Below are 26587 nucleotides of genomic sequence, written 5' to 3'. Positions count from 1 at the left end.
GTCCCAATGTCGATTTTGTCCAAACCCTCATAGTTTGGGGTAGCCTTGTCGTTCAAGCGTTTGCTCGTCACGCCGAAGACCCAGGTTCGATTCCCCACATAGGGCCGCCAAAATAAAGGTAAGATTAGGTGAAATGGGATTTAATGTCGCATTCAGGATTATTGCACTTATAATGTGGTTGTTTGTACTAGTCCAGACTTACGACGGTTTTATAGTGCCATTCTACTGAGATTCCTTGCCGCAGTTTCACATGTATACGACCGCCTCCGTGGTCGAGTGGTTGAGCGTCCGCCCAGAGAGCGGAAGGTCCGGGGTTCGAACCCCGGCCGCGTCATACCAAAAGACGTTAAAAGATGGAACTTATTGTAACCCTGTCTGGCGCTCGGGCTAAAACAAGGACTGGTCGGCTCGGAGTCAGTATACTGTGTCTGGGTTGGGCATTCATGTTAAACTGCGGCATGGTGTCTCAGTGGGCTAGCACTATAAAATCGGCCATAGTCCGGACTAGTACAAGCAGCCACACAAACATGCACGCACGTCGCTATATAAACGCAATAATGTTGCACGCCACGTTAAACCCCTTTTCACCTCACCTTCACATGCATTCCCAAATCAGATAAAGTATACTCCGAACCGACCGGTGCTGATTGTATCCATTTAATGACGAGCGCCAGGCAGGGTGACAACAAGTACCATCTTTTGACGCGGCCGGGGATCGAATCACAGACTTCCCGCTCTCCGGGCAGAGGCTCTATCCACTAGACCACGGTGTCGTTCCTGCAAGATAAAGTTGGAATGGTGATGGGTACGGCATTAACGACCATTCACTCACCAACGCTGGCACATTCAGTTGTCGTATAGGCGGAGGCGTGATGAATACAAACCGCATAACCCGCTCGACTTTCAAAGTCCAAGTTGTGTTAAACACAAATAACTGAGACTAATGCGGTTATCAGCTCTTCGTCACCACTCGTGATGTACCTGTGGCTGTTAATAGTGTCTGTTGTTTGTTTGTTTTCAGAATTTAATACGTCAGTCAGTTTGTTCCTTTTCCTCTGTTCAGTTCGTTTTTTGTAGAAGCACGTGTGGAAAATATTATAATCAAATTTGTGTATTTAGAAACATGGGAAAATGGAAACATAAACTAAATTAATGACAAAAACATATTTCAAAATGTGTATAACATAATTCAGTTCGTTTTTGTAGAAACACGTATAGAAACAAAGTATTATTATCAATTCTGTATACTTTAAAACATAGGAAAATTGATAAATGAATTAAATTAATGACAAACATATTTCAAAATGTGTATAACGTAATTCAGTTCGTTTTTGTAGAAACACGTATAGAAACAAAGTATTGTTATCAATTCTGTATATTTTATGAAAATGTGTATAACATAATTCAGTTTGTTTTTGTAGAAACACATACGGAATGTATTATTATCAATTCTGTATATTTAGGAACATGGGAAAATGGAAAAATGAATTAAATTAATGACTAAACCATATTTCAAAAATTATGTAATTGATGAAATAGCAGAGAAATAACAACACTAGCAATAGTTGGTATATGACATACACATAAAATCAAAAACACGTTCGCAAACGCCAACAAATAATTATGTAACAAAAACAGTTTTGTGAGGTGGAACTTGATCAAACTGACAGAAGTATCTATACCATTGTATGGAATCAAATCAGAGATTTAATGGTATGCATGAACACACTTTCTACTACTTGTGCAGACAGCTTCAGTTGAGTGAGTTTAGTTTTACGCTGATGTTTTTGTCATCCAATATACATACAACAAGCCAGGGCCTCACACATTATACCCTGTGGGGAGAGACCGAGAACATCCGGGGTAGAATAGGTCTTCAGCAACCTTGCTTGTAAGAGGCGCCTAACGGGAGCGGGTGGTCAGGCTCGCTGACTTGGTTGATGCATGTCATCGTATTCCAAGTACGTAGATCGATAATCATGATGTCAATCACTGGATTGTCTTGTCCAGATTCGACTATTTAAAGACCGTCGCCATATAGCTAGAATATTGCTGAGTGCGGCGTTAAACAACAAACAACAACAAAAACATTTGAGGACACGAACACGGTCTTCTGGCGTGATGAGTGAACGCTTTAACAACCGGGCTATCTCATCGACCCAACAGTTCATACTTCATAGGAAAATATTATTTTTTCATATACACCCAGGTGTCACGGGGTCGAGTACAGGGTGTAACTGGTGTTGGCAGATCCGTTATCTGTGATGGTGATCTCATGTGGCCTGAGATATTCGGCCTACGTGATCAGAAGGCACGCATCGGCCATTTCCGTAAATAGCAACCGGAATGTCTCGTACTGGGACAATAGATGTATATCTTGGTTGACTGTTGTCACAGTTACCCGACACGAATGTTTACGCGCACCTGTTCAAAGTCTATTCAGATAACAACTGTAAATAAACACTGTAGCCATCAAATGTAGCCATCTATTGGTCCAATAGTGATGGCGACTTCTCACACGTTCCTCTTCATGCGCGAGTTATGTTGTTGACAGGGTACACTCAGTTGTAAGGACATATTGGCAATGGTGTTTAAGATAATTGCTATCATTGTACAATGACACCTTCGAGAAGTTTAATATAAATGTTTTGACCCATGTTTCTTGACAACATTCCCTTTTCTTCAGTTCCAGAGGTTTATTAAATTAAATTAAATTATACATTCGTTGTTATTAGTTATTGAAATAGTCCGTATGGTTTTACGCCGCATTAGGAAATATTTTGTCCATATCACCGTAAGAATAGACCTAGCGGGGAATCAAACCCGGGGTTAGGCGTTACGAGAGAATGCTTCAACCATTAAGCTATCCCAACGCTTACTGACGTCATGCTTCGTAGACAAATCTGTCTCTGTTCGTAGATATGGAATTATTGAATTTTTGTCTCATACATTAGAATTCAGTAACTGCCAAACGCGGATTGGACTATGACTGAATTGCCTTAATAAATGTACATTAAAAAGTGAATTTTTGTTAAATGATTGAAGAGTGATATGACCAACGCAAATAGTATTAGATAAATACTTCTGAATTCAAACAAGACACAAGCAAAATATAGAATCTAAGACGCCCACACTTTTCATCTATTAAAACCCTGAAAAATAACAATTAAATTAACGCTCACAGTTAATATACACGTGTCTGTGAAAACGGCTCCACTACGTGCCAACACCAACAAGCATTTAGAATAACTTCTATTATCCATTTCTAAACAATATATATGTAAGGATTACAAAAATATCCGAAACGTGTCAGGAATTAATTAGATACCATTCGTCCAGATATTTATATAGGTTCAACATCTGGATAAAAAAAAAAAATTGTCTGGAAAACAAATTTCTGAAAAAAATAAGTTTGCTTCAGACTGTCGAAAAAACCCGAAATTTTTTGCCACAAAAATTACATTGTTGCAATGTGTTTTTCTTAAAAAATAGATATATTCAGGTGCATGGTTTCAGCAGTAGCTGAAAAAAATCTGTTCTCAAAAATTCTCCCCGCCGCAGGCGTCGTTGGGTGCAAACTGATAATTGATAATCTCTGCTATAAAACGCCTTGTGATAAGTACATGACGCAATCTATCCACATAGAATATAGTTACGCGGGTGTATCAGTCAAACCAATCCGTTCATCTGACGAGGACGTGTTAGCTACCATGTGTTCATCCGCGAATCACTCCGCGAGGGCGTGTTACTCAGCAAACTTCTGAACTTTGCTCTGACAAACTTTGACCTCGGGGAATTCTAGTTTCAGCCATATTTGCTTGGTAACGAAGATAATAACACGACATACCTACATGGGGTGGGCACCGTTTGTTGTTGACATTTCGAATGGGTGAACTATTTGGAACAGTTTGTTAGTTTTGTTAGTGTTGTTTAACGCTGCACACAAAAATATTCCAGTTATATGACGGCGGTATCGAGCCTGATCCAGGCAATCCAGTACTAAACATCATGAGCATCGATCTACGCAATTGGGCTTCGATAACATGTATCAACCAAGTTAGCGAGCTTTATATGAAGCATGGGTTGCAACAAACAAACAAACAAACAAATATCATACCCGTGGTCGTGGGTTTTACGAATGTGGTAAGCATTTACGACCTGCAGGCACTACTTCCATATTAGCCGTGATATAACTAAAGTACTGTTCTAAGTATGGTAAACCCAAACTCATCCAATTTCTCTAAGTTTACTTAACTCCTGTCGGGTACCCATTTGTTGCTGGATAATCAGTCTACAATGACGGCACGTGTGTACAGCCCAACAAGGATATCTGTACCTGTGTTAGTCCCCTGGTTCGAGAAATAAACGACTGGACCAAACAATTGCATATTGACTAACTACGAATATCTACACCTATAAACCCATACCCGTATTGTTAGCCTGTATCTTACCGGGTTGATAGATATACATTGGAAGCACAACGCGAAGGTTTGTGTGAGATCTGACAAGTATAGTCTCCCCTGGCAACGACGTGCATTAATCATTGAATTATTTTTACCAGTCATTCTCACCGCTGCCAATACCAGATATGAATGTTTAGGTTCAAGGACATGATCACACTACAGGAGCCAAAGCAAGTGTGTCTGTTCACTATTAAAGCTTAGTTCCATCAAGTTCAACCCATGGCAATCAAAAACCTCAACCCCAAACCCAAACCAAGTCCATCCCATCCCATCCTATAACACACACACCCACCCCTTCCCATCCCATCCCATCCCCTCCCACCCCACTCCATCCCATCCATCGCCCCTCTGTCCCATCCCATCCCATTCCACCCTACCTCACTTCACCCCACCCCACCTCACCTCACCCAACCCCACCCATCGCCCCTCTGTCCCATCCCTTCCCACCATCCCATTCAACCCCACCCCACCCCACCCCACCTCACCTCACTCATCCCATCGCCCCTATGTCTCATCCCATTCCACCACACCCCACCACACCCCACCCCACCTCACTCCACCTATCGACCCTATGTCTCATTCCATCCTATCCCACCCCACCCCATCCCGTCCCAAATGAAACCTGATTTTCATATTCAAGTTGTTTTCCACCACATCGTACCTCGTTCTGCCCCACCCAAATGTAACCTCACAACACACCAATCCCCGCCCCAGTCCACTCTTAGTCACCAATACCAACCCAGATATTTCCTTGTTGAGAAGTTCCCAATCGAAACCGGTATTATTTCAAAAGCCACCTGCTGTGATAAGAGTCTTACAAATCCCCCCACGCTACAATCGCGTGTACCGTCGCCCACAAGAAGAGGTTAAAATAACCGTAGAAATGCAAACGTTGAATCTGTTATCAGGTCTCTCCGGGAACTAGAACACATTAATTACATTATCCTCCTTGTACCCCGGCCAAAGTGTACTGAGGTACCTTCAACACACAACTAACCCAAATGTGTTCAAAACAACTATCACGTGACATGGGAACAAAACCCACTCACACTTTCGTCTCCAGGAAACACTATCTCCAGGAATTATCTCCACTTGATACGACCCGCTGAAACACGTGAATCTAAACTAGAGTGAGTGAGTGAGTGAATTCGGTTTAACGCCGCTTTTTAACAGTATTCCAGTTATATCGCGGCGTGTCAGCTTAATATGGGAGGAAAGCCCGAAGTAATGCAGGTCTCAGACGTTTACCACTTCAGTGAAACCCACGAACACGGTTATGGTGCTGACAAACCTAGAAATATAATCAGGGCGAACCGGGGTTGGAACTCACAATCATAGGTTTCTGGCGTGCCCAAGGGACGCAACTCCTTCCCTCTGTGGTAGAGTAAAATATTCACATATTTGTTATGTTTCCACTGAAACATTCGTTTTGATTTATGGCTTTTGGGGGTTTTGAATAAGGAATGTCTGAAGTTATAATCCAAAGTCATTAATTTCTGTACAATATCACCAGAAACGCCTCTTTGCGAGGACACTGAGTGGTGGGGACAGTCTAGTGTTAAATGTGGTCGACTCTCATCATGGGTACGATAGTTGGGTATTACTGAGAATTATTTGCGTTGCATTGCTCAAAGCGGCGTACAAGACCTCATTTACTCATGTGTCAGTTATCCAGGGCACTCTGGAGGCTAGTCTGGAATTTGACCTTGCGATCACAAAGCAGGATATATAGATTAATCTTGGCGTAATTCATATTCCTAATGATAAATTATATAACAAATTAAATTATTGATTTATTTGGGATGAATTGCTCCAAGCGACATATAAGACCTCAATCATGTGTCAATTATCCAGGGCACCCTGTTGGCTAGTCTGGAATTTGACCTTGCAACCACAAAGCAGGGCATAGAGATTAACCTTGGCGTAACTTATATTCCGTGTGACAAAGGTTATCACAAAATAAGATAAGGGCTAATATTAATTATATTTGACATTTTCCTCGTTTAACGTCTTATTTTCACAATAAATAAGCAGGCGACATTCTATTGACACACTGGCTGTACCTCGCCATGCAGGAGGTGTCAAGGGAAATGGAGTGTGTGTGTGTGTGTGTGTGTGTGTGTGTGTGTGTGTGTGTGTGTGTGTGTGAGAGAGAGAGCGTGCGTGTGTGCGTGTGTGTGTGTGTGTGTGTGTGTGTGTGTTATAGCTAGTCCGGTCTAATGCCGATTTTATAGTGCTAGCTCACTGAGATACCATGCCACAGTTTAACATGAATACCCCACTCGGACACAGTATACTGACCCCGAGCCGACCAGTCCTTGTTTTAGCCCCTAAATGCTGAGCGCCAGACAGGGTAACAACAAGTACCATCTTTTAACGTCTTTTGCTATGACGCGGCCGGGTTCGAACCCCGGACCTTCCGCTCTCTGGGCGGACGCTCTTCTCGGTGCATCGGGCCACAGCCTACTCCAAACACAAAAACATGCCATAGCATAGACCTCTGAGACAGAATCCATAACATTTTTTTTATTGTACAGCTCTAAAATGATTGAATTTGATTTGAATATGTGTTTGTTGGATGGTTCTGCCAGACACGACGGACTGAAATTCCTCATATATTCAAAATTAAAAAGAAACAAGATCAATACCTATAGAGACAGGCGGGAAAAAGAAAGCATACTCTTGAAAACTGGATTTTACTAAAACATTACAAACGCTTTCAAAACGTTACTAGGCTGAAAACAGTCGCCAAAAAATTGCAAACCTGAGGTCCAAAAACACAACTATGATACCCGTATCAAATACATCACTTTTACCATACATCCCTGTCAGAGTGATGAGATCGGATTGGTCCACTTGATAAAATACTTTGTCTTTCATTTTTAACCAGCATCAAACATGGGTGTATACTTTGTGCCCGACAGTTTAGTGAACAACCCAAGAAGCGTTTAGCCGAGACATCGCTAATAAAAAACACACACACATTTAAACATGATTTACTATGGTCTTTTTGCTTTTAAGAATCTTGGTAGTTTTCTCTGTCTCTGGAGTTATTGTCCCCGTCATCACAAATATTTACTCAGACGCAGAAAAAACACATTTAAACAATATTAACTTTGACCTTTCTGCTTTTAAGAATCTTGGTAGTTTTTTGGTCTCTGGAAGTTATAGTCCCAGTCATCACAAATATATACTCAAAGGCAGGAGTTCTTGCGACAAACAAAACACACAGAGGATCGGTCAAACAATTGTACTGCTGTGTATGGAATTATATCACATAGAAAGAACAATGTCTGAGGGAATGGTAACAAACAACAGTCCATATAAGGACAATAACTTTTGACTTTGGGATGCAAATGTTTCATTACAAATCGAAGATAACAATGTCCTGAATTTATTTTTGTCTTTTACTTCTCACAGTGTTCGACGCCTTCGGTAAACCTACCGGCGGAATAACAAAGGGCTCTCTCTACTGGGTGGGGTCCTATGACCTCTGTGTGTCCATCAAGGCGGGACTGCCGGCGGGCGTCATTCTGGGAAACAGGACACTCACGACCCCTATCAAGTTCAATGGAAAGTTCTGTAGAGCCCAGTTCAGACTTCCGGATGCGCTGATCAAAAGTTTCAATGTGGTATGTAAAGTTTGAAGTTTTCAAGTGATTTGCTATCTCAAAATATACACGTCCAGTACCACGCATGCCATTACAATTCTGCTTCCAAAGTGCTTGAGCATTTCGAAATACACAACTGACGTTATCTTTAACTCAGCGCAAATAAGGCAGGAACAAGTATGCATGACTTCATTACAGCGCGTCACACATACATTGCGATGTCGCTAGGGTGAATCGTTGTCTGGTAATATAGGTTAAAGGTGTACGTATGACGTCATAAAGAATCAACGAACCGAATTTCGAAATATATTCATAATTCTGCAAACATCGATAAAGGTTCCAGATATCGACACATGGAAGGTAAACATTTCAGGCGGCACCTTTAAGACATGTGGTTGTTAGGACGTAAATTGAAATAAACTGCGGTAAAATGTAACAACACTACGGTTAAGTGTTATACTGCGGTAAATTGTAAAACTGCGGTAAAGAGTAACACTGTAGTAAAATGTAATAACACTGCGGTAAAATGTAATAACACTGCGGTAAATTGTACACTGCGGTAAAGTGTAATACTGCGGTAAATTGTAATAACACTGCGGTAAATTGTAAACTGCGGTAAAGTGTAATACTGCGGTAAATTGTAATAACACTGCGGTAAATTGTAAACTGCGGTAAAGTGTAATACTGCGGTAAATTGTAATAACACTGCGGTAAATTGTAAGCTGCGGTAAATTGTAATACTGCGGTAAATTGTAATAATACTGCGGTAAATTGTAAACTGCGGTAAAGTGTAATACTGCGGTAAATTGTAATAACACTGCGGTAAAATGTAATAACACTGCGGTAAATTGTAAGCTGCGGTAAAGTGTAATACTGCGGTAAATTGTAATAACACTGCGGTAAATTGTAAACTGCGGTAAAGTGTAATACTGCGGTAAATTGTAATAACACTGCGGTAAATTGTAAGCTGCGGTAAAGTGTAATACTGCGGTAAATTGTAATAACACTGCGGTAAATTGTAAACTGCGGTAAAGTGTAATACTGCGGTAAATTGTAATAACACTGCGGTAAATTGTAAGCTGCGGTAAAGTGTAATACTGCGGTAAATTGTAATAACACTGCGGTAAATTGTAAACTGCGGTAAATTGTGATAACTGCACTGCCGTAAATCCCTTGTCATTCGTTGATAAGACGGTGGTTGTGGATGGAAAGTGATTGTCAGCATCGTCAAATGTTGAATGATATGTTAGTTTAGACACACTGTGCTGATTCTGTTTTCATGTAGGATACACGTGGCGTTGCTCTGAGCCTGTCCTGGGGAATATGCGTGCCGGATTCATGCCACAGCAATGACATCGCTCAGATGTTTGACTTAGGTACGTCTTAGATACAGTGACTCGTGAAGATCCTGTGTAGAATGGGTCTTCAGCAACCCATGCTTGCCATAAAAGGCGACTATGTTTGTCGGACGAGGCGACTAACGGGATCGGGTGGTCAGGCTCGCTGCCTTGGTTGATACGTGTCATCGTATTCCAATTGCGTGGATCGATGCTCTTGATATCAATCACTCAGTCTGGATTGTCTGTTTCAGACTCGATTTGGCGTTAAACAACAAATAATCAAACTTAGATACAGTGATGACTCAGATCAAATGTATAATATATGAAAGTATAATATAACGATGTTTGACTTGTGTAAATCAGATGTAGCGATTAAATTGCTCAGATGTTTGACATAGTTTGACACTCAGGTGAACTATTAATGACATATTTGATCTAGCAAAGCACCATTATGATGTATTATTGATGCTGCGAAACAGCTGTGATGTCGCTCTGTTCTCTGTAGGAGTTATGAAAGGAAGAGGTATTGTTCCCCACACGGTCACCTGCTTCGAAGAAAGGGATCTCACCAAGGATACATCGGGTCTCGTCGCCGCGTAAGTACTTGTCTGAGTATGGTGGTCGTGCCTGTGGTCGTATTCCAATGATGGGGATGGATTGGCACATTACCAGTCGCCCAGTGTTGGATACATGGCAGAGAATACATGGCAGACAATAGCTTGTCCCTCTGTAAGGATTCGGAGTCAGAGTCCGTCCCCAGAACCCATACTTGTCTCACTGTGGGGAGTCAGAAACCGCCTCCAGAACCCATACTTGTCTCACTGTGGGGAGTCAGAATCCGCCTCCAGAACCCATACTTGTCTCACTGTGGGGAGTCAGAAACCGCCTCCAGAATCCCTACTTGTCCCACTGTGGGAGTCAGAACCCGCCTCCAGCCCACATACTTGTCTCACTGTGGGAGTCAGAATCCGCCTCCAACCTCATACCCGTCTCACTGTGGGAGTCAGAACCCGCCTCCAGCCCACATACTTGTCTCACTGTGGGAGTCAGAATCCGCCTCCAACCTCATACCCGTCTCACTGTGGGAGTCAGAACCCGCCTCCGGCCCACATACTTGTCTCACTGTGGGAGTCAGAATCCGCCTCCAACCTCATACCCGTCTCACTGTGGGAGTCAGAACCCGCCTCCAGCCCACATACTTGTCTCACTGTGGGAGTCAGAATCCGCCTCCAACCTCATACCCGTCTCACTGTGGGAGTCAGAACCCGCTTCCGGCCCACATACTTGTCTCACTGTGGGAGTCAGAATTTGCCTCCAACCTCATACCCGTCCCACTGTGGGAGTCAGAATCCGCCTCCAGCCCACATACTTGTCTCACTGTGGGAGTCAGAATCCGCCTCCAACCTCATACCCGTCTCACTGTGGGAGTCAGAACCCGCCTCCGGCCCACATACTTGTCTCACTGTGGGAGTCAGAACCCGCCTCCAATCCACATACCCGTCTCACTGTGGGAGTCAGAATCCGCCTACAGTGATCCATTCTTGTCGTAAATGAGGATCGGTTGGTTACATGTCGCCTTGTTGACTTCCCCAATGTGATCTAACCCGAGGGTGTTGACCGTTGTTCATCAACTGAGTATCGAGGGCGAGACTCGATGATCAGCATGTCGCCTTGTTGACTTCCCCAATGTGATCTAACCCGAGGGTGTTGATCGTTGTTCATCAACTGAGTATCGATGGCGAGACTCGATGATCAGCATGTCGCCTTGTTGACTTCCCCAATGTGATCTAACCCGAGGGTGTTGATCGTTGTTCATCAACTGAGTATCGATGGCGAGACTCGATGATCAGCATGTCGCCTTGTTGACTTCCCCAATGTGATCTAACCCGAGGGTGTTGACCGTTGTTCATCAATTGAGTATCGAGGGCGAGACTCGATTATCAGCATGTCGCCAGAATAGATCTGGAATATTGCGGACGTGGGTGCAAAACAATGTTCATTTACTCACCTTGCTAGCCTACAAGTCCCAGATAGTCACGATGGATGTAGCTGTCATATACGTCGTCATATCGCCAAACCCTTTTCACTCACTCACTCACTAAAAGAGGCAGACAAGACAAAGTTGTCACAGAAGTGATCACATAGACAAACCCATTTCACTCGCTCACTCACTCACTCACTCACTCACTCACTCGATCACTCACTCACTCACACACTCACTCACTCACTCACTCGATCACTCACTCGATCACTCACTCACTCACTCACTCACTCACTCAAACATCTTTCTTTTACAGCATTATCTTGCTGGTGTTCGTTGCCGTCGTTGTGTGCTCCACCCTTGTGGATGGAGTTGGCGACTGGATTAAGGACAACATCAAAACTGACAACGCTGAGAGCGACAACAGCTACGAACTGAGCAAAATCAACGGCAACGTTAACGGTGGCTACGTGGCCGATCCGGATGAGGGTAGTAGCCAGAATGTGATGGAGATAAAATCGGCTGGGGAGCTCCCCCCTGCCTACACCCCCCACAAGAACGACAAGGGTGAACTGGGAGAGGAGTACCTCAATGGCGGAGCCAGGAAGTTCAAGGACGTCGCTGAGGTCAAGATCACCAAGCCGTCAAGAGCACAGGCGAAGCCAAGACAATCAGGTACTGCTCTCTTTGCAAATACGGACCTTAATGGAACGCAAGCGACCTGGGTCCGTTCCATCAACTATCGTACTTTTACATTGACTTACGACGTGTCGCTACGATCACTTTGTGGAACGGGGTGCTGAGTATAAAGCGTATGCACATGGTCATCTCAATATTCAAGTGAGTGAGTATGGTTTTACGCCGCTTTTAACAATATATCAGCAATATCACGGCGGGGGACACCAGAAATGGCTTCACACATTTTACCCATGTCGGGAATCGAACCCGGGTCTTCGGCGTGACGAGCGAACGCTTAATCACTAGGCGCCCTCTCAATATTCAAAAACTATATACGTGAAGTCGTTTAAGTAAGACTACGTACAACTTTATGGATAACAACTTCTAGTATTCTATATTCTATCAACCAGAACTTGTTATCCACAAAGTTGTACGTTTTTTTACATACGTGAAGTCGTTGTACTTTAGCTGATTTGTTCTGATGAGGCAGTTTTAAGCTTTTGATATCCAAATTGTTTCGTTAAAAGGCCCCATCACACAAAAACTCGCAGCGCTACGACTACAGTTCTATATATGAAAAGGGCACACGTTGACATTCACCGAGGACGCCGTGATATAACTGAAATACTGTTAAAAGGGTCGTAAAACCAAACTCACTCACATTCATTATCTGTTGAAGCATTACCAAGCGGGTGGGGAAACTCATCTTCCCGAGGCAAGGGAGTTAACTGACTGTAAAAGTCCAGTTTACACCTTTGCCGAACAAGGCTGGAAAATCTGGGATCGATCGTAGCGCTACCAGTGTCTATGACGAGTTATGTCCCTTCTATGTCCCATCTATTGACCAATCAGATTCCACCTCTCATATCACTTGCATGTGTTTCATACAAAATGGCGGCGCCCAGTCAAAACGATCTCATCGATAATCAAAATCGTTTTCGTAAAATAAAGGGTCTTATTTCGCTAAGTGTATCAAATCACGTGAGGACATGGATTAAAAAAAGAAAAGATTTGGAAAACAACTGCTGACGCCGAGTTGGCGGTACACATGCATTGCAAATCCTGCAATTGGCCGAAATCTGCACGGCAGTTGACCAACCGGATGTCGATTTCATTACGCGATGTGATTGGACTATGCATAGTCCAGCCGAAATATAACTCCATAATTGCAGCCTATTTCGGCAAGGGTGAAAACTGGACTTTTATAGTCAGTTAACGCCCTTGCCTCGGGAAGATGGGGGTAACTTAGCGATTAAAGACTTCACTTGCCACACGGGAGAACTGGCTGCGAGTGCTGGTATTACTACGATGCATAAAGCTTCTGTGATATCGCCCGTTTCATTTCATTCCCAAATTCCCAAATAAGGCCACAACATATTGACGATTTATTCCCTGGATTTGTCGCAACCTATTTTCAAATATATTTGTATCGCAATGTTTCAGTGTGTCAGCAGCTGATCAAGGCCTTCTCTCTGTATACAAACATCCCCAAGATCTTAAACGGGACGAAGAATCCTAACGCCATCCACTGCCTGCACGGCATCAGGTTCTTCAGTATCATGTGGATCATCCTGGGCCACACCTACAACTACGGTATCCTCTCCGTCCAAGACAACCCCACCACGGGTGAGTACAGTCAGGGAGGGATGGTTGTCGATTGTCAGAAAAATAGGGAAAGTTGGGTAGTCGGCTTGGTGCAACTCGGAGACTTTGGGAGTCGGCTTGGTGCAACTCGGAGAGTTGGGGAGTCGGCTTGGTGCAACTCGGAGACTTTGGGAGTCGGCTTGGTGCAACCCGAAGAGTTGGGGAGTCGGCTTGGTGCAACTCGGAGAGTTGGGGAGTCGGCTTGGTGCAACTCGGAGACTTTGGGAGTCGGCTTGGTGCAACCCGAAGAGTTGGGGAGTCGGCTTGGTGCAACTCGGAGAGTTTGGGAGTCGGCTTGGTGCAACTCGGAGACTTTGGGAGTCGGCTTGGTGCAACTCGGAGAGTTGGGGAGTCGGCTTGGTGCAACTCGGAGACTTTGGGAGTCGGCTTGGTGCAACCCGAAGAGTTGGGGAGTCGGCTTGGTGCAACTCGGAGAGTTGGGGAGTCTGCTTGGTGCAACTCGGAGACTTTGGGAGTCGGCTTGGTGCAACCCGAAGAGTCGGGGAGTCGGCTTGGTGCAACTCGGAGAGTTTGGGAGTCGGCTTGGTGCAACTCGGAGACTTTGGGAGTCGGCTTGGTGCAACTCGGAGAGTTGGGGAGTCGGCTTGGTGCAACTCGGAGACTTTGGGAGTCGGCTTGGTGCAACTCGGAGAGTTGGGGAGTCGGCTTGGTGCAACCCGAAGAGTTGGGGAGTCGGCTTGGTGCAACTCGGAGACTTTGGGAGTCGGCTTGGTGCAACCCGAAGAGTTGGGGAGTCGGCTTGGTGCAACTCGGAGACTTTGGGAGTCGGCTTGGTGCAACTCGGAGAGTTGGGGAGTCGGCTTGGTGCAACCCGAAGAGTTGGGGAGTCGGCTTGGTGCAACTCGGAGAGTTGGGGAGTCGGCTTGGTGCAACTCGGAGAGTTGGGGAGTCGGTTTGGTGCAACTCGGAGAGTTGGGGAGTCGGCTTGGGGCAACTCGGAGAGTTTGGGAGTCGGTTTGGTGCAACTCGGAGAGTTGGGGAGTCGGCTTGGTGCAACTCGGAGAGTTGGGGAGTCGGCTTGGTGCAACTCGGAGACTTTGGGAGTCGGCTTGGTGCAACCCGAAGAGTTGGGGAGTCGGCTTGGTGCAACTCGGAGAGTTGGGGAGTCGGCTTGGTGCAACTCGGGGAGTTGGGGAGTCGGCTTGGTGCAACTCGGGGAGTTGGGGAGTCGGCTTGGTGCAACCCGAAGAGTTGGGGAGTCGGCTTGGTGCAACTCGGAGAGTTGGGGAGTCGGCTTGGTGCAACCCGAAGAGTTGGGGAGTCGGCTTTGTGCAAACATCCTATCAAAAAAATATTTGTAGTGGATAATTGCATATGCTGTCAACCACTAGAATATGCACATACCGCCCTCACATAGCTGGAATACTGTTGACTGTAGCACACTACAACGAGCAATTCACACTGCGTCACCACATATTCACACACGTGTATGTGTTTATCTATTCCAGAGAACCTACTTGACGCTGACAAGCTGTTCAAGCGCTTTTCCTTCCAGGGCATCCAAGCTGCCGGTTTCGCCGTGGACACATTCTTCTTCCTAAGGTTAGAATGAGTGCGTGAGTTAAAATTTAACGTCGCATCGGAATTATTTCAGCCATATAGCGACGAGACCAAGTTAATATATTTACAATTGAGTTATTAATGCAATTTTCTATTTATAAACAAGTTGTGAAACATATTTGAGAATAATATATTTAGAAACAATTTCTGAAACATATTTGAGTATAACAGTATTATATATACAGTTTTAAAACACGGGCTATAGGCCACCAGTAACCAAAGTTAGGCCACCTCACTGGGGATCATGGGGACTTACAGTACCTCTGCTACCGGCATGAAACCATATTCTGAAGGGCAGGGTAATGAGGGGAGGCAATCCTGAAAATGATGTATTCAATCCGCCATGTATACAAGTATTGTGTTGTCTCCAGCGGTCTGCTGGTCTGCTGTTACTGAAAGTCGGGGCTATAAGGGGAGGCAATCCTGAAAATAATGTATTCAGTCCGCTATGTATACCGTATTTTCTTGTCTCCAGCGGTCTGCTGATCTGCTTTCTGACCCTGAAGGATGTGAAGAAGAGGCCCGTCAACTGTGGCTACGCTGGAATGTTCTACTTCCACAGATACTGGCGGTAGGCGGGTATTTTCATGTCCAAATCCTTCAGTTTATTGTATTGCATCGCTAGAGCACCACAGTACACAGACAGATGGTGCATGTGGATGTGAAGCTTCGCCTATACTTGTTATTCAAGAAATAATTAAAACAACATTACATTATTAAACAATCTTGACCGGAAAGAGTTGCAACACTGACCCTGTGGTTTTAATATTAAAATCCCTCAACCAAAAAACAACAAAGACTGTTGTAATGCGAAAGAAAATGTATGCTGCAATTTGTTTGGCTGAAAACGTTGTTAAGTGGAATAAGTATGTTTCGTTTTTGTTTTTCGCAATCCAAAATTTGATACACTTGTTCCATTCGGATTTGCGAAATTGATACCACATAAATTAAGTACAAGGTTTGATATCAGAACAACTCTGAAAACTACGGAAAATTACTGATAAAAAACTTCTGTATTTTACAATGTCGATAATCATTATGTTTTCATATATGCGGATATTGTCGATTATTCGATGCCCGGAAATTTCATTTGGGACTGACCGCGTTAGCCGGACGTTTGAAATGTTACCAATTCCAAGCTATATCAGCGATGTTTAGAATTATGACACCAATGTTGGACTTTTATGTTGACAACTATTTCACCAATGTCAACAATTGTCAAACCAACGATGGCAAATGTTATTGATGTCGCTGTTGCAGTTGCGTTGTAGGTGTTAACAATCTTATCATCAATGTTGGTTATTGGCTTCAAAGTTAACGAATATGTTATCTGTGGTGACAACTGCGTTGTTGGTGTTAACAATCTTATCATCAATGTTGGTTATTGGCTTCAAAGTTAACGAATATTTTATCTGTGGTGACAATTGCGTTGTTGGTGTTAACAATCTTATCATCAATGTTGGTTATTGGCTTCAAAGTTAACGAATATGTTATCTGTGGTGACAATTGCGTTGTTGGTGTTAACAATCTTATCATCAATGTTGGTTATTGGCTTTAAAGTTAACGTATAAAGTTATCAGTGTTGACAATTGCGTTGTTGGTGTTAAGAATCTTATCATCAATGTTGGTTATTGGCTTCAGAATTAACGAATATGTTATCAGTGGTAACAACTGCGTTGTTGGTGTTGACAATGTCGACAATTCACATTATTGTTAGTAATTGTGGTGTTGATATTGACATTTGAGTAATCGATGCTGACACCATGTCTGTTTTAGTCTGACGCCCGTCTACATGATCGTCATGATGACGTTCTCGTGTCTGTACCGTTACTTGGGGGAGGGGCCTCTGTGGCCGGCGGAGTTAGCGGCCGCGGACAACTGCAAGCAGGTCTGGTGGACCAACCTCCTCTACGTCAACAACCTCGTTCACGTCGACGACCAGGTGGGTGTCGGCCCGACCCTTGGGCACCAGGGCCTCCTTTACGTACAGTAACAATCGAGCTGGATTTGTCGAAACCTTCCGGGTCATCGGAAATGTATATCGAGATATCCATAGTTCGAGCAAATAGAATATCGATGATACCGGCATGATCTGCCAGAACCTCAAACGCTTATGGTCTTTTCACGATATGTTCGAGTTAAGGAGCATTATTTCTGTCTTGCTACGACGCCAACAGCAGAGAATGACCAGGGTCACGTTGTGCCCATGTTGATATGCACAGCTGTTGCGCTGACAGACAAATGTGTCATTTTGGGGTGAATCATTGGATTCTGGAAGAGTATTCATAATGTTAATTCGTAAGAGGCGACTAACGGGATCGGATGGTCAGGCTCGCTGACTTGGTTGATGCATGTCATCGTTTCCCTATTATGGAGATTGATGTCGATCACTGGAGTGTCTGGTCCAGACTCGACTATTTACAGACCGCTGTGATATAGCTGAAATATTGTTGAGTGTGATGTTAAATAACAACGCAAATCTTACTATTATTCTTGGTCAGGGGAACATACTTATGTCAGGTACTGTATATGACATTTCCCTCCCACAGTGCATGGGGTGGTCGTGGTACCTGGCAGATGACATGCAGTTCTACATCATCTCCCCATTCTTCATCTTCCTCCTGCATCGGTGAGTAGTCAGCGAGACAATGGGTACGTCACTCATGAAATATACTGATAAAAAAAGTTAGGGATCAATAATATTTGGGGGGAAGAGTGAGCAAAATTCAACAAATGACATGATGCCAAACTATATATCTATATATAGTATATCAGTGTTGTTATAAATTGATGAAATAAACATCAGGCAAATATCCTCTACAATGTTATCTCTGTTACCACAGCATCCCCGTCGTTGGTATCCTGGCAACCGTCATGATGATGTGTGCAGGCGTTGCCTCTTCCTTCGCGAAGGAATACAAGTTCGGCGGAGACATGTTCAGGTGAGCTATGGTGAACTAAATTTCACTATGCTGACCAAAACTAATCTAAAGAGTATTAATACATCTCAAGTTTGAACCAACGTTGGAGTGTACAACGATTAGTTGGTTGGTTGGTTGTTCAACGCCGCACTCAGCAATATTCCAGCTATATGACTGCGGTATGTAAATAATCAAGTCTTGACCAGACAATCCAGTGATTAATATTATGAGCATCGATCCACGCAGTTGGGATCGATGACATGCATCAACCAAGTCAGCGAACCTTACCACCCGATGCCGTTAGTCGCCTCTTACGACAACCACAGTCACCTTTTACAGCAAGCATGGGTTGTTGAAGACCTATTCTACCCCGGATCTTCTAGGGTCGTATACAACGATAAAACTGTACTTATAAATCAGATACGAATAAGGATCGACCCCGGACCCAAGGGACATATTAACCATTGGGCTACCCAACCGCCACCTAATGACATCAAAAACATGGGGGGAAAGTATCAACAGTTAAACTGGAGATATTTGGAATATGATCAGAACTATTTTGTTGATCATCACTGTCAGTGCTGACTCTCAGTCAATATGAATGTATTGTTAATACAAAAATCATACCAGTCGCTGATACAAACATGAATATTCTGCGTTGAGAAGATGAGTAAATTAAAAACGTCAACGCCATTAATATATTTTTTTGAATCGGTAATGACGTGGCATGTTTTCATTGGCTTACAGGATGAAGGAGAATCCCCACTACTGGGCGGACGTGTACATCGTCCCCTGGACTCGCGTCGCCGCCTACTGCGTCGGCATCCTCCTTGGCTACATCATGTTCAAGAGCAAGAAAGGGTCGCTGTCGAACGTAAGCATCTGATTGGTTGAGCACTTTTAAATGATTTGATTGGATCGGGTACCGGATATCTCGCGGACTTAAACTGAATACCTTATTGAAAAGAATCGTTTCTTTTTCAATTCCAAATTTGAACAAAACGGGCCATTTGGATTGGCGAAATAAGTACCGCAGTAATTATGTATTTTTTTTAATCATAAATTATCAGAACAATTTCGAGTTGGTTGTTTTTCTCCGTTAACCTGTTAATCGGTTAACGAGGCAGATTCAGTTGTCACGGAAGCACGTATTGTATCACGAGGTCACAGTATTCCAGAGTGGCGCGACGCCAAGTTTGTCTCACAATCATGAGAGTCATGGATACGGACAGTGTCAAAACACACGTGAAAACAATCTACTATATTTGCAGTATTGACGTGTTTGTATTTTAGTCAGCTGATGAGTGTGAGTGAGTTGGGTACACTAATCGTACACATTAAAACAGTTCTTATCACACCATAGTGTACCTCATCTTCCCGAGGCAAGGGAGTTAACTGACTATAAAAGTCCAGTTTCCACCCTTGCCGAACTAAGCTGGTATTATGGAGTTACATTTTGGCTGGGCTAACGAGTCTATGCATAGTCCAATCAAAATCGTGCAACGAAATTGGAATCCGGTTTGTAAACTGTCGTGCTGATTTCGGTCGATTGCAGGATTTGCAAAACATGTGCACTGCCAGCTCCTTGTCAACAGGTATTTTCCAAATCTGTTCATGATTTTAATCAAGGTGCTCACGTGATTTGATGCCCCTTCGCGATGTAAGGCCCGTTTTATCACAATATAGATCTTGATTATCGATCAGATCGTCTTGACTGGGCGCCGCCATTTTGTTTGAAGCAAGTGCAAGTGACACGAGAGGTGGAATCTGATTGGTCCATAGGAGAGGTTTAGAAGGGACATAACTCGTAAAAACCACTGGCGGCGCACAGGAATTCCAGCCTAGTTCGGCAAGGGTGGAAACTGGACTTTTACAGTCGGTTAACTCTCTTGTCTCGGGAAGATGAGTGTACCCGAATAATGTAGTTTGAAAATGTGATGTGTTCAATGTCAGTATAAAACGTCAGCACCAGAGAATAACCAGTCTCAATCATCCGTCGAAACAAATTCCAATGGGCGCAAAAGGCAAAATAACGTGAAAATTATATATGAATTGATCACTGAAAATCGGTGGTGGCAACTGCTGTTCGCGAAATTAGAAAACTGTGTTTTCAAACGAAGCAGCTTTCTTATATAAAAAGTGGGTGAGCGAGTGACTGATTTGCGTTTAACACCGCTTTGAACATTATTCCAGTTATATCACAGTGTGTCAGCTTAATGTGGGAAGAAAGCCCGAAGTTGTCAGCTGATGAAATGAGACCGTTAAAAACTCTCGGAGGTTAAATTTGCCCAACTCCGTAACTGTAAAACAAGTAAAACTGACGCAACTATTGGTCATTATGCAAAGTTTATAGTGAAATTATACATCAATCATAACATGGTCTAAGTAAGAGAAATCAATCCCAGTCTGTTGAATCTCATGATTTCGCCAATACGTCGTGGTGCCTAACGTTTTATCCTGAAAATCATACAACGTACTATGGACTATTTTACACTCCGTCATGTGTATGACATATTTTGTTTTTGTTTTGTAGACGAAAGCTCTGATTGGCTGGATTCTGACGTTCGCTGTTGGTTTGACGTTGTGCTACGTGACGTATGACTACCGTGCGGAAGGCAAGGACCCATGGCCGAGGTGGGGAACGTCAATTTATGAATCGTTTGGGAGACCCCTGTGGGCGATGTGTGTTGCCTGGATCGTCTACGCTTGTCACAATGGAAAAGGGGGTACGTATTGACTACTAGACCAATATCATCTTCGCAATATCCTCTCAGAAACTGGAACACGGAGTGTTTGTTGTTTTCACTCTTCAGTCAGCATATTGCAGCTTTATAACAAATGCGGACTGACCCCTGCGCATAGCGGATGTGACGTAAGGCGTCGTAACCTTCGGCCTTCACGTTCCTTTAGGCTGACATGTAGTCCCAGAAATAAAGTTATCTTATATATATAAATAAATGTACAAAATTTAAAAAATAATTATATATAATCCAAATGGAGCCCAGGCCGCTGAGGCAATCTAGACTTGACAAATCATTCTAGACTTGAAGTGGACTCAAGGATCGGGGTGAGAGACTGACGTTCCTCAGACGTCCACATTATCGTGCACTCTGATGAGTTCTGGTCCGTTTCATTAAGCGATCTTACCACGGGGGCGGTGGAGTAGCCAAGTGGTTAAAGCGTTCGCTAGTCACGCCGAAGACCCGGGTTCGATTCCCCATATGGGTACAATGTGTGAAGCCCATTTCTGGTGTCCGCCGCCGTGATATTGCTGGAATATTGCTTAACACCATACTCACTCACCCTTAGTGCTACGCCTGTCGTAACTCACTTGCCATTGTCGAAGCTAAGATCGCTTTGTGTAACGGGGGCATAACTCATTAGCAAAGTTAGAGAATAACAAATATGACAAACGGGTTTCAAGGAATTTTGAAGTATTTGTCCAGAGTGAATGTATTCTGAGCCCCGGGCCCTAGGCTCCAGAGGCTCCAGAGGGACAGATAACTCGCAATTCATAGTTTCGTGGAGGTCATTCTGTTATATTATCCCCTGGACAAAAAACCGAAAAAAATGTTTTGTCAATCAAACAAAGAAAGACTATTGCGACAATAACTTCACCTTGTTAACGTCATAAACAATGGATGACGTCACACTGTAAGCCTATGTTAAAGTATGGGGTTAAGATAATCTTAGCGCTAAGATCGCTTTGTGCAAGTGGGCCCTGGAGAGGTCATCAGTAAGACGTCATAATGCCCCAAACCTAAAATACACCATTGAGAACATCTCAAATATAGAAATGCTTAATCTGTATTTTAATTTTCTTGCATGGGACAAATTAGGAACAAAAGATACTCAATTTAGGCTCTGGTCCGGCACAACAAAGAGATGTTGGCGATACTGCTACCCTTACAAAAGTCTTTGTTAATGGCAATGTAAGAGGAAACGGTGACTCCCAGTCACAGAGCCTGACCACCTGATCCCGCTAGTCGCCTCTTACGACAAACATAGTCACCTTTTACGGCAAGCATGGGTTGCTAGAGACCTATTCTACCCCGGATCTTCACGGATATCAAGGTTTATCAGCACGGTACCCTTGCTCGGGGGTTTCAGCAGACTGATAGACACCTAAGATCTGTGAGAGACCTTGTATTAATTTCTATGTCGATCGATATCCAATACACCAATGTCAAGATTGCCGTGACATCATCTGCTTCCGGTTGCAGGCATCATCAACAACATCCTGTCCTTCAGCGGCCTCATCCCGCTGTCGAGGCTGACGTATGCCGCTTACCTCCTCCACCCCGTAATGATGATCATCTATGTCTTCGGCAAAAAGTCCCTCATCTACATCAGCGACTACGACATCGTGAGTGTCCCATAGTGTGTTATGTTGACAGTAGCTGCAGCAACGTCGGTGGTAGTAGAAGCTACAGTTATCGATTTTGTTTGTTTGTTATTTGTTTAACGCCGCACTCAGCAATATTCCGTTCTGTAAATAATCGAGTCTGGACCAGACAATCCAGTGATTGGCATCATGAGCATCGATCCACGCAACTGCATGCATCAACCAAGTCAGCGAGTCTTACCACCGATCCCGTTAGTCGCCTCTGGCGCCTTTTAGAACAAGCATAGTAGCCTCTTACAACAAGCATGGGTTGCTGAAGACCTATTGAAGCACTGGTAAAAAGTAGTAGTAGTAGTGGTAGTAGTAGTAGTAGTAGTAGTAGTAGTAGTAGTAGTAGTAGTAGTAGTAAGGGACTGGTAGCCGTGCTCGTAGCAGGTGAGCTATGAGAACTTGTGTCAGTGTAACAACATACGGCGCCACAACAGTAGCAGCATTACAGACGGGGTCGTAGTCGTGGAAGCAGTCGTATAACCAGCTGCTGCAGCATGTCTATATCTAGCTTGACGTACCATTAGGGATTCGAACCTGGATCTTCAACACACTGACCGTTAGGCTGCGTGGTTTTGTTATGACTTATATGATCTTATGGGGAAATGTTGTAGGGACATGTTGCAATTGTAAGATCATAGAGTGTCAAACATAAAATCTTCAGATATACGACCCTTGACCTTTCTCATATGTCAAGGGCTTTCAGCACTGTGATTATGTCTGTATTAAACAAAGTCAACAACATATTCTCATTTACGTCACGTTGTTTTTGGAGTTGGTTATTTTTGTCATTGATTGTGCGTTTACATTAACGTATCACGTGATATCAATTGTGTTTCAGGCCTACCTGTACATGGGTCACGTGGTCTGTACCTACCTGGCGGCGTTCTTCTTCTCCAGCATTTTTGAAGCACCGTTCCTCACACTGGAGAAGATCCTCTTCCGGCGAGGCGGCCATTCAAGCTAATAATGCATTTCATTGGTCAAATTACACCTGCCTTGGAATTTCAACCAAGCATAGAACGCGTACTGTATGTGAATTACGATGACGAATGACACTATTTATTTGATAATCGTCGCGTGGCATATTTTAAACTTGTATCATAACATACAAAAATCCCTGCATATTGTGATAAACGATAATGGCCAGTCGAACCTATGTTGTAGTTTGAAGTAACTGTAGATTTCAAACATGAGTACTTAGTTATGTGTCACACTGACCCAGTTACAGAACAAGAAACAAAAACAAAGGTCAGTGTTTAGGGTTTGGGCCATGTTGTTACACGTTGCGTAACTTGTGCACATGAGTATGACCCGTTTCTATGTATAGATATAGTGATCTGAAGAATTCTTCGTCGTTTTCTTTGCATGTTTTTTTTAACAATGTTTCTGTTTGTTTGTTTGTTTGTTTGTTTGTGTGAAACCCGATATTGTGGACATCAACTGTTGGAAAATATCAAATGCATATCCTGTACAATTATTCATCGAAAGTTTAATTATTGCACAATCGAAACCAAAAAAATCTGCCTGACAATGCTGAATTTGAACCATATTTGACAAAAGAGGTTCTTTAACTTGAACAACCAGAGTTTAACCATGAAGCGTTTAGGGAAGTTTTTATTGAGTTGAACCATGAAACGTTTAGGAAGGTTTTTTATTGAGTTGATTAAAAATCATAAATAATTTTGTTTTTAATACAAATAAGAGTAATTTGCAACTATTTCTTTGCAAATCTTTTGGTTCAATTAAAATTAAAATTCGAAAATATGTTTTTCAGAGGATTAACAGAAATGATCGAGCCGGCTTCAAAAAGAATTACGCGCGCGATTTCGATCCCCGTATTACTATTTTACGCATGCTTCCAGCTATTCTTATATGACACTCGGTTTAACAGCTGTCTGAATGTCGCAGGCGATGAAGACTAATCGGTGAAATGTGTTTTATAAAAACAGGATTTTAAAGCCATCGGAAGGCACATCAACATGGAAAATTCATGTACAATAGGAATACCGACGAAAATGGGGAAACTCCCACGTTCTTTCGCGATTTAGCCACGAACATTCTGCTCTATTTGAGATGTGAATGGACACTTATTTCCGCTTCAGACTCTTCCCGGGAAAAAAACTTGAGAAAATCATTTGTCCACTCAGGCCGTTTGTGGACGATTTTATCACGGTTCTTAAAAAAAAATGATAATAATAATTGGGATCTCTGTCAATAAACGTTGTCGTGCGCATCTGCCACTTTAATTTCGGATCCCCTTCATGTCAGCCCGCTTTTGCTCTCGTTTGCATTGTCGCGTATACACGGTAATCCTTGGTGCCGAACCCTTAAACCACACGTTGTGCGTGTTTTGTAGAAGCAACAAACCTTCCAAAGACGCCAGTTGGCAGAATGTTCGGATCCTCCTTGCCTTGCCTTTTAGTCAGTACTTTCGTCGTCCATCTCGTAAGCTTGTACATTAATTCGGATTTTCTAAGGCATCCGAACTTTTAGACCTCGTAGGCAAGCTTTCCGTCGACCGATAACTAGGATCCGAAGTTAAAAAATTTGACCACCACAAGGTAGTTCGATCCGATCAATGAAACCTTTGACACAACCAAACCTAGAGATCCGATCTTAAGGACATTTTGCGCCCAGTTTTACAGTTTAAGTTTCCCCTTCTTTCTTTCAGTAAAGTGTGAAAAATTATTATAACGAAAAAGGACAAAGAACACAAAATAAATTATAGGTTTTGTTGTTAGTTTTGGTGAGGGAGTTTGTTTTGTTTGTTTGTTTGTTTGTTTATTAAACTGACAGTGGGTAGGGTTTAACGCCGCTTTGAACAGTATTTCAGTTAAATAACGTCGTAGTTACACTAACATACATAATACAACTCTAAAAACACAGAAGAACATTTGAAACTGGTAGCTTTCATGACGCAAATCTGCAGGGTATATTGATTTGTAATCATTTAATATATGCTGTAGTTTGCAAGCCAACCACGGTTACGCGTGATGGGAGGTGAGAGCAAAAAATGAACTTGATTTAGATGTTTACAATATATCTGAAAGTCACTTTAAGTACTGTTATAGTATTATAGATTTACTGTTATATGTTGTATGTACATGTGTCGTACTCGCTGTGATATTTGATTCACCCTTGTGCATGTGACGTCGTGTTATCGATCTCTATATTTCAAAAATAGGGATATTATATTTCAAAATTTGATATATTTATATACAAATGTGATATTTTTTACTTCTGTAAATAATAGTTTTGAGGGGTTTCAATAATAATCTGTACAATAAAACATGTCTTTATTCTTCAAAGTATTAATTGTTGTACATGCAATTCGATGTAAGTATTGATTATGTCCGGATGTAAACCTAACAAAAAACACGCTTGTGTTCATGGAAAACTTCACCACTGATTAGGAAAACATTTTGCTTTTAGTGCTTCAGAATTTATTAATGATATATTAAACATAAAATATCATTGTTGTGATTCTTTGTATATAGAAATGTGTTTTCTTATGTTTTGACCCTTTGCACAAAGCGAACTTACAGCTGTTGCATGTACATGTAAAAAGTATCAGGAGATACTGAAGTCGCTTTGTGCAAATGAAACATGCTTATTCCCATCTTCAATTAACTAATAAAAAACCCGAAGATAAACTGTTATTTCTGTGTTTTTTTCGCGAGTAGATCCAACACATGTACTGTTCATTAACTTCAACACATATTTGTAATTATGAAATAAACTGTAACCGCCTCTCAAGTCAGTGAGTGCTTGAGTTCATGAGTTGGATGGCTTGTTGTTTAACGCCGCACTCAGCAAATATTCCAGCTATATGACGGCGGTCTGGAAATAATCGAGTCTGTAACCAGACAATCTAGTGATTGACATCATGAACATCGATCCACACAATTGGGATACGATGACGTGCATCAACCAAGTCAGTGAGCCTGACCACCCGATTCCGTTAGTCGCCTT

The 26587-nt window shown here is 42.9% G+C and overlaps 1 protein-coding gene across 1 annotated transcript in view; it reads left to right on the top strand.

Moving 5' to 3' along the window:
- LOC124152493 (nose resistant to fluoxetine protein 6-like) overlaps positions 1 to 26268 on the top strand; it is a 30375-nt gene extending 4107 nt beyond the window's left edge. The window contains exons 2-15 of the mRNA XM_046525438.2: positions 7884 to 8095; positions 9360 to 9450; positions 9920 to 10010; positions 11712 to 12070; positions 13517 to 13699; positions 15187 to 15280; positions 15774 to 15869; positions 17075 to 17240; positions 17848 to 17927; positions 18142 to 18240; positions 18967 to 19093; positions 20753 to 20945; positions 22443 to 22585; positions 23454 to 26268. Coding sequence (XP_046381394.2) covers positions 7884 to 8095; positions 9360 to 9450; positions 9920 to 10010; positions 11712 to 12070; positions 13517 to 13699; positions 15187 to 15280; positions 15774 to 15869; positions 17075 to 17240; positions 17848 to 17927; positions 18142 to 18240; positions 18967 to 19093; positions 20753 to 20945; positions 22443 to 22585; positions 23454 to 23579 — 2060 coding nt within the window. The 3' untranslated portion in view covers positions 23580 to 26268. The remainder of the gene's footprint in view (positions 1 to 7883; positions 8096 to 9359; positions 9451 to 9919; positions 10011 to 11711; positions 12071 to 13516; positions 13700 to 15186; positions 15281 to 15773; positions 15870 to 17074; positions 17241 to 17847; positions 17928 to 18141; positions 18241 to 18966; positions 19094 to 20752; positions 20946 to 22442; positions 22586 to 23453) is intronic.
- The last annotated feature ends 319 nt before the right edge of the window (positions 26269 to 26587 follow it).

The sequence above is a fragment of the Haliotis rufescens genome, unplaced genomic scaffold (genome assembly GCF_023055435.1).
Source record: "Haliotis rufescens isolate VD_foot unplaced genomic scaffold, xgHalRufe1.0.p SCAF_13, whole genome shotgun sequence".
Classification (NCBI taxonomy): domain Eukaryota; kingdom Metazoa; phylum Mollusca; class Gastropoda; order Lepetellida; family Haliotidae; genus Haliotis; species Haliotis rufescens.
This window is presented reverse-complemented; position numbering and strand designations above follow the sequence as displayed.